At 49.5% G+C, this 12442-nt stretch overlaps 1 protein-coding gene across 1 annotated transcript in view; it reads left to right on the top strand.

Annotated features, from left to right (window-relative positions):
• CLEC16A (C-type lectin domain family 16, member A) overlaps nt 1–12442 on the top strand; it is a 239663-nt gene that overhangs the window by 63066 nt on the left and 164155 nt on the right. Inside the window, exon 11 of the mRNA XM_006867243.1 lies at nt 12052–12283. Coding sequence (XP_006867305.1) covers nt 12052–12283 — 232 coding nt within the window. The remainder of the gene's footprint in view (nt 1–12051; nt 12284–12442) is intronic.

Raw genomic sequence — 12442 nt, 5'->3', positions numbered from 1 at the left:
CGACAGTGTGGGACTATTCCGTCGAGTCTTCGAGGGTGCAATCTTTACAGCAGCAGATCGCCAAGTCTTTCTCCACAAAGCCTCTGGGTAGGTTTGAACTTCCAACTTTTCAGTTTGTAGCCAGCTGAATAACTGTTACACTCTGAGGGCTGTTTTCACTTGTTATCAGTACTGTTGAGACGGTTCTGACCCATAGCGACCCTATGCCCAACAGAACAAAAGACTGCCTGGTCCTGCGCCAACCTCACAGTTGTTGTTAAGCTTGAACCCATTGCTGCTGCCACTGTGCCAATCCATCTCATTTAGGGTCGTACTCTTTTCCTTCGACCCTCCACTTTAAAGAAGCATCATGTCCTTACCTTCTCCAGGAACTAGTCCTTCCTGATAATATGTCCAAAGTATGAGAGATGAAATCTGACCATCTTGGCTTCTTCTAAGCAGCATTCTAGTTGTACTTCTTCCAACACATTTACCTTAATAACAATTTGAGATGTGTTGGGTCCCTTTGAACTTTGTTTTGTCACATGATTTCTCAAGAATCCCAGATAGTGCCTCAGAATGTCAAAGAATATCTTCCTGTATGATACTCACTGCCACTCTGGAGGGAGGCTTGGTGTTCCAGAAAGAAACTAAATGATCACTAGGGCTCTGGAATTTGCTTTGGTTTTTTGAATTGAAAATTTTTAACTGAGATTATTGTAGATGTGCATGCAATTGTTAGAAACCACAGAGATCCTGTGTGCCCTTCACCCAGTTTTGCCCACTGGAGGCATCTAACTGAAACTGCAAGAGAGAGATACAGACATGGACACGTGACGTTCACAATGCTGGTAAAAGAAAATTGTAAAGAGTGTATTGGCCTCTGAAAAGGCCCTGGTGGTGCAGTGGTTAAGCACTCAGCTACAAAGGGAAAGGTGGGTGGTTTGAATCCACTAAGTGGCTCCATGGGAAAAAGACTTGTGATTTGCTTCTGTGCAGATTACAGCCGAGAAAACCCTGTGAAGTCTTGTACTCTGGTCCATGGGTTGCTTTAAGTTGGGTTGCATCCAACAGCAACACTACCTGTACGCCTCTCAGCTGAGGACACACGCCTGGAGGAGTTCAGTTCTGGCTCCAGGAGGCTTGCTCTTGGGAGAAAGTTGCACCCCACAGGAGTAGACACAGCCACTCACCGACGCAGATGCATCTACGGGGAAGGAACGGGCAGCCAGATAAAAGTGCCAGCTTTCACCTTCCAGTTACTGCCCTTTCCTGGGCATGAAATAGAAGCTTATTGTATTCTGGTGACCACGCTTGAAATTCAGGAAGAGTGCAAGGTGACTCTTGTATGTGACTTGTTTGACAATGGTCATGGTCAGACATACCTTCCTTCCCTGTGAGCGAGAACAGTCCCCTTTTGTATCCTGTCTAACTCGGATGTGGTTTGATCAGACTTGTTTTAAGTCTCTTGGTCTTTTTTAACCTACTTTCTCCTTCCCGTAATTTGTAGAACAGTTACTGGTATTGCCTCATTTTTACCAGCAGCCCTTTCACCAAACCCAAACCAAAATTGAAGAGAGAGAAGCCGAGGGGCGAGCACAGCCAGTTGAAAGGACTGTAATTTAGGGTTAAATTTAAAACACATCAGCACGGTTAGATAAATGTCTAATTGCAACCTGCCTGCACATTCAACTCATAGGGTACCCACTGAGGGATAATTCCCGCAACAGTGTGAACGCCGAGCAGATCTGTTTCTTGTCTGGGGAAATAGAGTAAGATGACGCTACTTCTAACCGCCGCTTTTCCTTAGATAGAGATCAGACCTTGGAATCGGCATCATTACCTACTGGTACTTGTGTTGTTTTTTGAAACTTCTTATTACTAATTCAGTGAAGGTATATAGAGCAGATCATCAAGCCCACATTTAAGCATTCATCCACTTTGTTTCATTGTAATGATTGCAATCTCCTCCTTCTTTTTTTTTTTAAGGAATAGAAATATCCTTAGCTGTTGGTTCTCTTACCTGTTCCCTCAGCAGATATCTGTGGTGTGATTGTGCTGGGAACTTAGGGTTGCCACCATGCACAAGAAAACCACCATCCCCTTCCCCCTCAAACTCTCCATGCGCCGTGAGGATGTGGGGCTCTGTTTTGGAGACCTCTGTACACCAGAGCTGACATGGGGCGGGCCACCCAGGAGCGTTTAGTGCAGGAATGAAGGACGCGGGTGTGTGCACACCCCACCAAGTCTCCTGTGATGTTCTTAGTGGTTCTCAGAACAGAAAGCGTTTCTGAGCAGGACCCACACGTGCCACCTTCTCAGCCTCAGAGGCAGGGTTTCGGGGAAGGCATGCCGGTACTAGTCTCCATCCCACCTGTGATGTGGCTTGGGGAGGGATGGGCTCTGGAGCCAGACCACAGGGGCTCAAAGCCCAGCCCTAGTCCTCCTGACCAGTGATGAGGATGCCTTTCTCCACCTTGAAACTAAGAATGACAGCTTCCTCCTGGCTGTTGTGGTGAGGATAACATACAGTATATGCGGATTACTCCTTGGAGCCCTGGTGGCATAGTGGTTATGCATTGGGCTGCTAAGTGCAAGGTCAGTAGTTCAAACCCATCAGCTGCTCTGTGGGAGAAAGAGGAGGTGGTCTGTTCACATAAAGATGTACAGCCTCAGAAACCCTAAGGAGCAGTTCTCCGTCCTCCAGGCTCACCTGAGTCAGAATCAATTTGATGGCAGTGGACTGGCTTTTTATTTTATTTATTTTAAAGGTGTTTATTCCCAAGCCTAGCACATATCAAAACCCACTGCCTTCAGTTCCGATTCGGAGCCCCTCTATAGGACCGAGCAGAGACGGTATGTCTTTCCAGAAGCAGGCAGCCTCGTCTTTCTCTCCTGGAAAGGCTGCTGAGGTTCAGCTGCCAGCATTTTGGCTGGCATCCCAGCACTTAAGCCCCTGCACCAGTAGGGCTCCTAGCACATATCAAGGGCCTAGATGGGCTCTGAAAGAAGCTTCTGAGATTCTTAGACAGTCACACACAACCAACCGGGATCTGACTCCCATGGAAGCACACAGAACCTCCCATCCCTCGGAGGGGCTCGATACCAGCTCCAGCAGCCAGAACTGCGACTTCCCACAGCTATGGTGTCGTTCCTACTCATAGTGACCCCACAGAGTCTTCAGTGACTGTGAGCTTTAAGGAGATCGCCAGTCCTTTCTCCTGCGGAACTCCGGTGGATTCCATCTGCCAAATGTTTGCACATTTGCGCCACCAAGGACTCCAGCAGCCCTACAGGACCGAGGGTAGCAATAGCTCTGATGGGCTGGGTCCTCTGTGTGCACGCTGTGTCCTCTGACTCAGCTGGCCCCAACGTCCGTCTCTGGGAAATGCTAACACTAACCAGCTGACATTCGTTTACGTGCTTGGCAGGCTGTGAATTGAGAATGGCGACTGAAGATTCTGGGCCAGAACAGGCCGGTTTGTCCTTATCTCTGGAGACTCCAGACTCCCATGTTGCCAGTTGGGTTGATCACCAGATGATTCTCTGGGAACCCCAAAGAGTGAGCACACCCCTGACAGATCAGTCACCCCTTCTCTGCATGCCACCTGCCACCTTGTGGAGGGAGACGCAGTGCAGAGCAGCATGCCAGCCCAGGCTGCAGCGTGTGGAGCCAGCAGCTGGGGAAGTGGCCACCTTGCTGCCCCGACCCATTTGCTTGCAGATTCAGAGCATTCCTCATCGTTCTGGTCCCCAGGTCACTGCTGCAGGGTTGTCTTTCCAGCACAGACTTTAAGCAGATGTGGGCCAAGGCTCCCTCCCACACACTGAGTGTGTCAGGCCAAGGTCAGAGTGCCCCCGAGTCTTTCACCTCACTGGTGAACCTCCGGTGATTTGGTGCAGCCTCTCTGGCACATGTATTCTATGCCTACAAGTGGTAACAGGCTTCTTGGAGAGAGCTGGTTGTGGAAAGAGAGACATCTATAAATCCAGGCCCTTAATTGGTGTGCTAGCCAACACTCCCACTAACGAATAAAACTCGGTGCCTTTCCCCTCTTGCCTTTCTGTGGAGCGGGAGCTGCATGGCCCCCTCCTTGGCTGCAGTGGTGTGGATCATGGGAGCTCTGGTTCACGAGGCCACAGACAGACAGTTCAAAGTGCAGAAATGTCACAGATGTAGGAGGGCATTGTTGAGATGTGCTGCCTAGTGGAACAGTTTGCCCTCCCTCTCTGCCAGTGCAGAAGGTGGGACTGGCCAGCTGGTGGAATCCCACAGGGTTGGGGTGGCGGCGTCTGGTCATCTTGGCCAGAGGCGCCAACAGGGAAGAACAGTGGGCGGGCATGGGTGAGAGGCGGCCTCTGACTCAGACCCCAACGCTGGATGGAGGCCATTCCTGGTGGGAGGTGTACCGTCCATACATGCCTGGACCATCTGTGACTTCTCGGCTTCAGCTGCCATCAGGACAGTGGAAGGGAGGGCAGAAGCAGAAAAAGACGAGCCCACCAGATCTCATGTCTCTGCCCCAGGGTTTCCTTAGTTTTCAGGGCCAGGCTGGTCTTTCTGGGCACTGGAGGCTTTAACCAGACTCAGTCCCTCAAAGCTGGGTCAGTATTCGCTGATTCCGCACGTAAGACCTGGGTGTTTGCTGTGTGCGTGGACAAGGCATGGTTGTAGGCATTGCCGTGAGCTACGTCAGTGCACAGAGCAAAGAACCCTGAGCTCCAGGCACTTGGGCTGTAGTACAGGAGCAGCAGAGGGATGTGACAACATGCTGGCATGGGAGACACAGAGTCAAGCAGAGAAGGGGCATGCGTAGGGTGGCCAGGGTAGACCTCGTTGGGAAGGTGATGTATGCAGAGACGTGAAGGAAGCAAGCCCTGTTGGTGTTGGGGGAGGAACATTTGAGACAGAAAACCCAGCCAGTGCAAAGACCCTGAGGCAGGGTGGTGAGGGGATCCTGGTAGAAAACAAGATCCAGGAGGGAGCAAGGGAGTTTCTACCACATCCAGCATGGTTCCCAGGGGCAACCGCAATAACGTTGGTTGCCTGGAAATAACGAGGGAGATGGGCACATCCTTGTCTCTGCATCCCTTGTTATGCCTCCCACTCAAGGGGTCTTATTTCCCCATTAAATTCAGTAGCAACCTCCCGTCTCCTCACTGAAGTGGTTGTGATTGTCCCATTCTGGAGGCATGTTTGGGTTCTGGTTCAGCAGCCCCCAGTTTCTCCCCATTTGGCACATAGCTTACGCACCCATCTATCACCCTAGAGTTGATTCTGTCAGATGTTTGTGTACTGATCACCTCATTCTGGAATGAGAATACTCATGCTATACCGATTTTTGGTCTGGCTGCACTTTGCAGCCAGTGAAGACGCCAAACGCTGTGGCGCAGTTGGTTACAGTTGGCCCTCTCCTTTGTCCCTGTGACGTTGGGTAACATGGTGCTCTGTTGTGTGGCAAAACATATAGAGCTGCATGTTGTGGACAGCCCTGGTCAGTGTCAAGTCAGAGGGCCACCTACATTGTCCTTTTAGTGTGACATGAGACTGGCTCAGATTGTTTGTACATTCATCCTTCAGGAGGGAGGTTGCTCCAATGTTGGGAAGCTCACTCAGCAGTGCTTACTGAAGGGAATGAATGGAGGAGCAGGGTTTTGCAGTGCTGATGCCCATGGGCCTCGCTGCTTGACTTCCTGAACTCCAGTCCTGACGCTACTTCTCCTCCGTGGGTCCCTCATCCTCGCAGCCCACTCTCCCAGTTGGTTGTCCGAGAATAAAACTAGTCGAGACCTGTAAGGTGCTCAGAACAGTGCTGCTCACTGAGTATTCGTGATGGTTATTCTGGCCTGGGTTACACAAGAAAGCGTATTGCCTCATGATGCCTCGCAGCAGAGTTCTGTGAGTGAGGTGTTCTTTCAATGACCACTGCATGTATGTGTAAACTGAGGCCCAGAGAGGAGCAGGCACTTGTCTAGGTCACACAGGCAACAAAGCCAGGCTTTACCCCAGGGACGGTGGGACTCTAAGTCTGCTCTGGCTGTGTTCAGCCCGTGGTTCCTGCTCTGACTATATTTGTGCCCCACCCTCCCAGCCCCAAGGCTGGAGATCGAGAAGGTGGCCAGGGGCCCAGGAGTATCTCCAGGAAGTTGTATCTAGCCCACCATCAAACCAGAAGGGCAGGGAATAGGACGTTTCTAGAAAGTAGGGAGTCAAGTTCAAAAGAAAGAATGTGACTGAGAAACCCAGTGAACCTTATCCCCATCTCCTCTATCCTAGTAGTCTATTTTCCAGGGCTCTCGGTGAATACACACTTCCCTTCCCAAAAACCCCTGTGACACGATCGTGGCAGGTCTTCTGGCATGAGGATCTCGTTTGACTTCATGGCAGTGTACGAGACATGAGGTGCACTCACCTAAGAAGTGGGTCTGGAGTTTGGGCATGGTCTGCCTCCTTTTTTATAGAACAACCTGCCCCCGGGGTTCTGAAATCCCTTAGCAGATTCAGTAGCTTCCTCAAAAGGCCTGTGAGACCCAAGAAGGGCTTCGGACTTTCTTTGTCTGATTGTTGTGATAGGTCTGGGTTCTGACAGTTTTGGGCTGTGCAGCCTTTTTCTTCACCACTCGCTGTAACCACCAGCCTTTCCCTCTCCTTCCCTTCTCAGTCCACATTCTCCCCAGAGACACTTGCCCTGTGCCCCTTGTCCTTGCTCTGAGGCCTCTCCAGCTCCTGCGTTCTCCCTCCCCTGGGCACTGTTGAGTAGGTATAAGACCTACTCAGAGTAGATGTTGCCCCCAATTAGGCATCTCTTCAAGGCTGTGAGTACCCTGACCTCCTTAATGAATACTGTGTGTGGTTCAGCAGCTGGTTGGAGAAGCTGCCGTGGACATATCACCAGGAGGGGCCAGTCCCTGAAGAGGGACAACATGTTTGGTTAAGTAGAGGGTCAGCGAAGAAGAAGAAGACCCTCAGTGAGATGGATTTGAGGCTGCAAGCATGGGCTCAGGCATAGCAGTGGTTGTGAGGATGGCATCAGTCTAGACAGTATTTCATTCGGCTTTGCATAGGGTCACTGTGAGTCAAAACTGACTCTGCCTCACCTAATAACAACAACAATGAAGTCTCTGGGGCTTCAAATGGCTAAAACTGCACGGCTGTTCACTAAAAGATTGGAGGTTGGTGTCTACCCAGAAGCACCGTGGAAGAAAGGCGTGGTGAACCACTTCCAAAGAATCAGCCATTGAAAAACCCCTGTGGAGCACAGTTCTACTCTGACCTACACGAGTTGCCATAAGTCAGAGACTACTGGGTACTAATATGATAGCAGTGCTCGCTGGCCTCTTTCGGTGCACCTAGTCAGTAGCCTTGCCTCCACTCTCCACTTCATCCCAGGTTCCTGGTGAATTCCTGTTAACAGTCAAGACTTGCGTCCGCTGTTTCCTGCTCCCTGAAGTCCTCCTGTGTTTCCTGTACTCTCCCCACCACACCACCAAGTGCTGGCAAGCTCCTCACTCCTTCCTCTGCCCCACTCGCTCGTCATACAAGCCAGTTTTCTCCTGTGTAGCCACGTGGTACTTGGCAATACATTTCAGAATGTTTGCTGTCTCCCCTCCGTACCCCAGTATTCGGCATGCAGTCTCTGCACAGTGAATGAAGGGTTTAGAACTCTGGTGACCCCGGTGAATTCCACTCCCCAAGTTGCTTCATTTGCTCTGGCTTCTCTTCAGGGCCTAAGGACAATCTACCTTTATTGAGAAGCATCCAGTAACCTGTGAACTTTGGCATTGAGGGTTACCATAAATGCAGTCAGAGGCATAAAAGGGCACCCATCTCAGGTGATGAATCTGTAATGTGACTACACTTGTGTCATTCAGAGCAAGACTGCCAACATTTCCAGCATCTCATGTGGTTCCTGTAACCAATACCCCCAGCCCAGGGCAGTCACCATTCAGGAACTTCTAAAGGTGCCCGTTAAAAAGATCTTCTTTGCATTTAAATGGTGCTGGCAAAGCTCTCTGAGGGTAAAACCACTGTCTGATTTTGAAGCATGTATAATAGAAAGTGAAAGTTCCCTCAACATCAGTATCTTCCCCAGAAACAATCAGGGTTTTCAGTCACCTTGTCCTTCCAGGCCTTTCTCTGTGGTCTTCATACAACTCTCCTTCACCAGCAGTACATCATGTACATACATGTACTTCTTTAAGGTCTGTGTCATTGTCTGTCTGTGTACTCACTCATTGCTTGTGATTTGCTTTGTCATACACAGTACGTGTCTTTTAAACCTTGAGGGGGTCATTTCTGTTTGACATCCATGCCATTGGACAGACCTGCCGTGCTTTTGCACTGGGGCACCCAGACCTTGCTCTTAGATCTCCCATCCACTGAAACCAAACACCCAAACCCACTGCCATCAAGTTGATTCTGACTCATAGGGTTTCTAAGGCTGTGCCTTTATATCAGAGCAGGCGGCCTTATCTTCCCCTGTGAAGTTGCTGGCGCCTTTAACTGGTGACCTTGCAGTTAGCAGCCTAGTATGGAACCTATAGCACCATTCACTGAAAGACCCCGTCATTGCTGACCCCTGGGGAGTCACCTTCTCTGGATGATCGGATTTTTAAGCAAGGGCTCATGTGGGTTGAAAGGGTCCAAGCTGGTTGAAGATGGCAGTAGCCGGCAGGTGCAGACACTTTAGGGAATCTGTAAGCCCTTTACTGTTGATAAGTGCCTTTGAGTCAGTTCCAACTGTCAGAACCCCTATATAGGGTTTCCAAGGAGTGGCTGGTAAGTTTGAACCGCCGAGCAGTCCAGTGCTGTTCCTGCAGTGCCACAGCAGTACCCCTTTTTATATATATTGGTTTAAGTGCTATCAGCTCAGTTCTAACTCATAGCGAGCCTGTATAGGTTTCCGAGGAGCATCTGGCGAATTTGAACTGATGACCTTGTGGTTGACAATCCAGGCTTAGCCAACAGCATCATAAAAAGGAAACAAAGCTAGTCCATAATCCCAGTGTTAAAAGGACCCCTATCAGATTTTCAAAGCATTAATCCATGATTAAATTTCAAAGTAAATGGGTGCGTACACCGTGCCACCTGCCTTCTCGCTCTGCCAGTGCATTCTTAAGCACCTTTCCAGGAAATGATGGGTTTACAGCATCACGAGTGACTTCAGAACAACTTGAGCTGAAAGGGACGCTCCTCTGCTCACGGCTCCTCCTCCTGAGTTTGGAGCTATGTCTGCAGCAGTAGTGTCTCCGTCTTTGGACCAAATGAGTGGATTCCCACCCCATGACAGACCATAATGACTTAACCACACCTCTCTTGGTGGGCATTTAGGTTATTTCCAACTGGATAGTTGCGTTTTCAAGGTTTGAAATTTCTGCAGCCAGTGTGCTGATCCCCCCAAAAAAGATCAGGTATCCCCCAAGTATCTTACCTTCAAGTGAAGCAGAAGCAGTTGTGGCCAGCTGACTTTGTTGTTGTTGTTGTTGGCGTGCAGGCAGGGAAAGGAAGGTAGTTGGCACTCACTGGGCGCTTAGTGTCACCAAGCTCCTCCAAACTTGGTATCCGTGATTGCATTCCAAACTAGGAGGCCGGAATTACTTGTCCCCTGTTTTAGATGAGAGGGACCTGAAACTAGGAGAGGCCGGATGGCCTGTGAGGGCTCAGTTGGGGTTCACACTGCTCTGGCCAGCTCCAGACCCCACTGGCATTACTACATTCCCCACTTCTGCCCATTGCTCTCTCCATCCAAGTTCATGGCGGTTCTGACTCACAGTGACCCCATGTGTGTCAGAGCAGAACTGTGCTCCACAGGGTTCACAGTAGTGGAATTGTTGGAAGTAGATCTCCAGACTGTCCTTTCAAGACGTGCATCCCTGGGTGGGCTTGAACCTCCAACTCTTCAAGTTAGCAGCCAAGTACGTTTGCACCCCCAGGGATTCCATATAAAACTTGTTATTAACTGCTGCCATGTTGGTTCCAATTCATAGCAACCCTTTATAGGGTTTCTGAGCAGCAGCTGGTGGGTTTGAACCACTGACCTTCCAATTAGCAGTCCAGTGCTGATACCACATCAGGACGTTTCTGCCGCTTTCCAGTATAGACTTCCTGCTCTTTAACTTCTAACTGGAGAGCATTCTGCCCACTTTGGGCTCGGTTTTGTTTTTCTTGGGAAGATTCCTACTGTGGTGGGCTTTGCTCTGAAATTCACTGGGAACAGGTAGCCTGGGGTCTGAGTGCTTCAGGAGGAGAATAGGGGCACTCCCAGCTGCATCCAGTCACCCAGCATCCTGAGCGGGCTCTGATGGGTGCCGTGTGTCCCGCGGGGATATGCCATCTTCATGTTCTGCTCTGTGGGCATCTAGGCTCTGCTGTCAGGGTTCCCTGGACAGGAACTCCTGTCTGAGTGCATCTGTCTTCTTGTAGATGAATAATCACAAGTGGGTAAATAAAAATGAATGTTCAGGTTTGGATGCTAATTTGGTTTTCAGTTGGGATTTGTTTTGAGCGTTATTAAAATTAACTGAGCTCCTGAGCTCATTCCACTTACTGGCAAGGTTCAGGACCCCAGAATGAAATTGATGGTTGTTTGGGTAAATTCATAAGGTGGGTAATGAATATCCAGATAATGGAAAAGTCTCCTTTAAAATAGTGGGCTTTGTTTTTTCTCATAATGATGAAATCATGGTCAGACATCATCCAGACTCTGGAGAGAGAAAACCACTTCAGTTAGAAACCTGCCCCCCACCCCCAACAGTATGATGCTTTTCTTTGGACTTTTCTTCTTCCTAGATCTGGTCCACTTGCCTGTGTACATGGATTCTTTTCCAGGTCACATAATCTGGAGACAAGTTTGAGCCCCTGGTAAAACACCACCATTTTAGGAAGCGCTTGGGCCTCGGAGTCAGGCAACCTTCCATTCAAATTTTGACTCTCTAGCTTAGTAACTGTGAATCATTGGCCAGGTTACTTAGCCCTTCTGATCCCCTGTTTTCTTATCTCTAAAATGAGTCTGATGTTGTTGTTAAAGTGCCATCGTGTCAATTCCGACTCATTGTGGTCCCCTATAGGGTTTCTGAGGAGCAGCTGGTAGGTTTGAACTGACAACCGTGACAACCTTGTGGTTCACAGTCCAATGCTGATCCTACAGTGCCACATATCCACAGCAAAAAATTCACCAGGTTTCCCTGTGTAGAGTTCAGTGACTTTGAGTACGTTCTTTGCGTTGTCCAGCCAGGCTTCCTTTCTGAAGAGCCAGTGTTTGACCTGTCAGTGCTGAAGTGCAGTCAGGATGCTCCTTAGAGGGAGGATACCAAGACACAGTCTCATGCACTTTGGATGTGCTATCAGGAGAGACCCATCCCTGGTGAAGGATTTCATGCTTGGTAAAGTGGAAGGTCAGCAAAAAAGACCCCCACCCAGAGATATGGATCAACACAGTAGCTGGAGCAGTGGGCTCAAATGTTAACAGTTGTGAAGATGGCTCTAGACCAGGCAGTGTTCCGTTCTGTTGTACAGACAGCCGAATTGTCACTATGAGTGACTTGACAACACCAAACAACAACAATATACCTGCTTTTTTTTCCTCATACACCACTATTTTTATTTCCTGTGGGGAAATGACACTTTTTTTGAAAAAATGCATTTCTTTAAAATTAAAAAGGGAATGGCTTTTGTGCACTTAGGGAAGGAAGACACAAGTTATATACATGTGAACTTGAATGTCAGCTGTGCTGCTCCCTGGCTGTGTGACCTTGGGCACATCATTGAACTCTCTGAGCCTTGGTTTCCTCACACCCTGTGGGACTCTTGTGAAGTTTAAATGAGGTACTATAACCACAGCCCTTAGGCCAGCATCAGACACAGCATAGGACCAGAGGTAGATTAGCCAGAAGGCTTTTTCTCTGTGAATAATAATAATGCTGGAGAGTGTTCATGTACAAGTCCACTGGTTAGTGGCATGTGTTAGTTTGGAGATTAATTTGTTGGGGACAGAAGCTGTCAGGCAGCAAGGTGGCCTCAGGTTTCTTTCCAGCGTCCACATCTATCTCTTGTCTTTTGTTGGACTTTTGTAGGCCAAGCCCAGCATTCGGTGTTTCATAAAACCCACCGAGACACTAGAGCGGTCGCTTGAGATGAACAAGCACAAAGGCAAGAGGCGGGTGCAGAAGAGACCCAACTACAAAAACGTTGGGGAGGAGGAAGATGAGGAGAAAGGGCCCGCGGAGGATGCCCAAGAAGACACCGAGAAGACTCAAGGTACAGAGGGTGGTTCAAAAGGCCTCAAGACGAGTGGGGAGAATGAAGGTGAGTGCGCCCGTGCACGCTGCCCCAAGGGGAGCCTGGCTGCCATGTCTCCTCCATCCTAACTCCTGGTCCCCTCCTATGTGTTCATCCCCGCCACCCTGCGCCTCATCCTACACGGCCCCTCACCAAGGCTGTGAGGTGTGGCTGTCCTGCACAGTG

This window comes from Chrysochloris asiatica, unplaced genomic scaffold (genome assembly GCF_000296735.1).
Source record: "Chrysochloris asiatica unplaced genomic scaffold, ChrAsi1.0 scaffold00102, whole genome shotgun sequence".
Lineage (NCBI taxonomy): Eukaryota > Metazoa > Chordata > Mammalia > Afrosoricida > Chrysochloridae > Chrysochloris > Chrysochloris asiatica.
The sequence above is the reverse complement of the archived record's forward strand: the minus strand, read 5'-3'. Positions and strand labels throughout refer to the sequence as shown.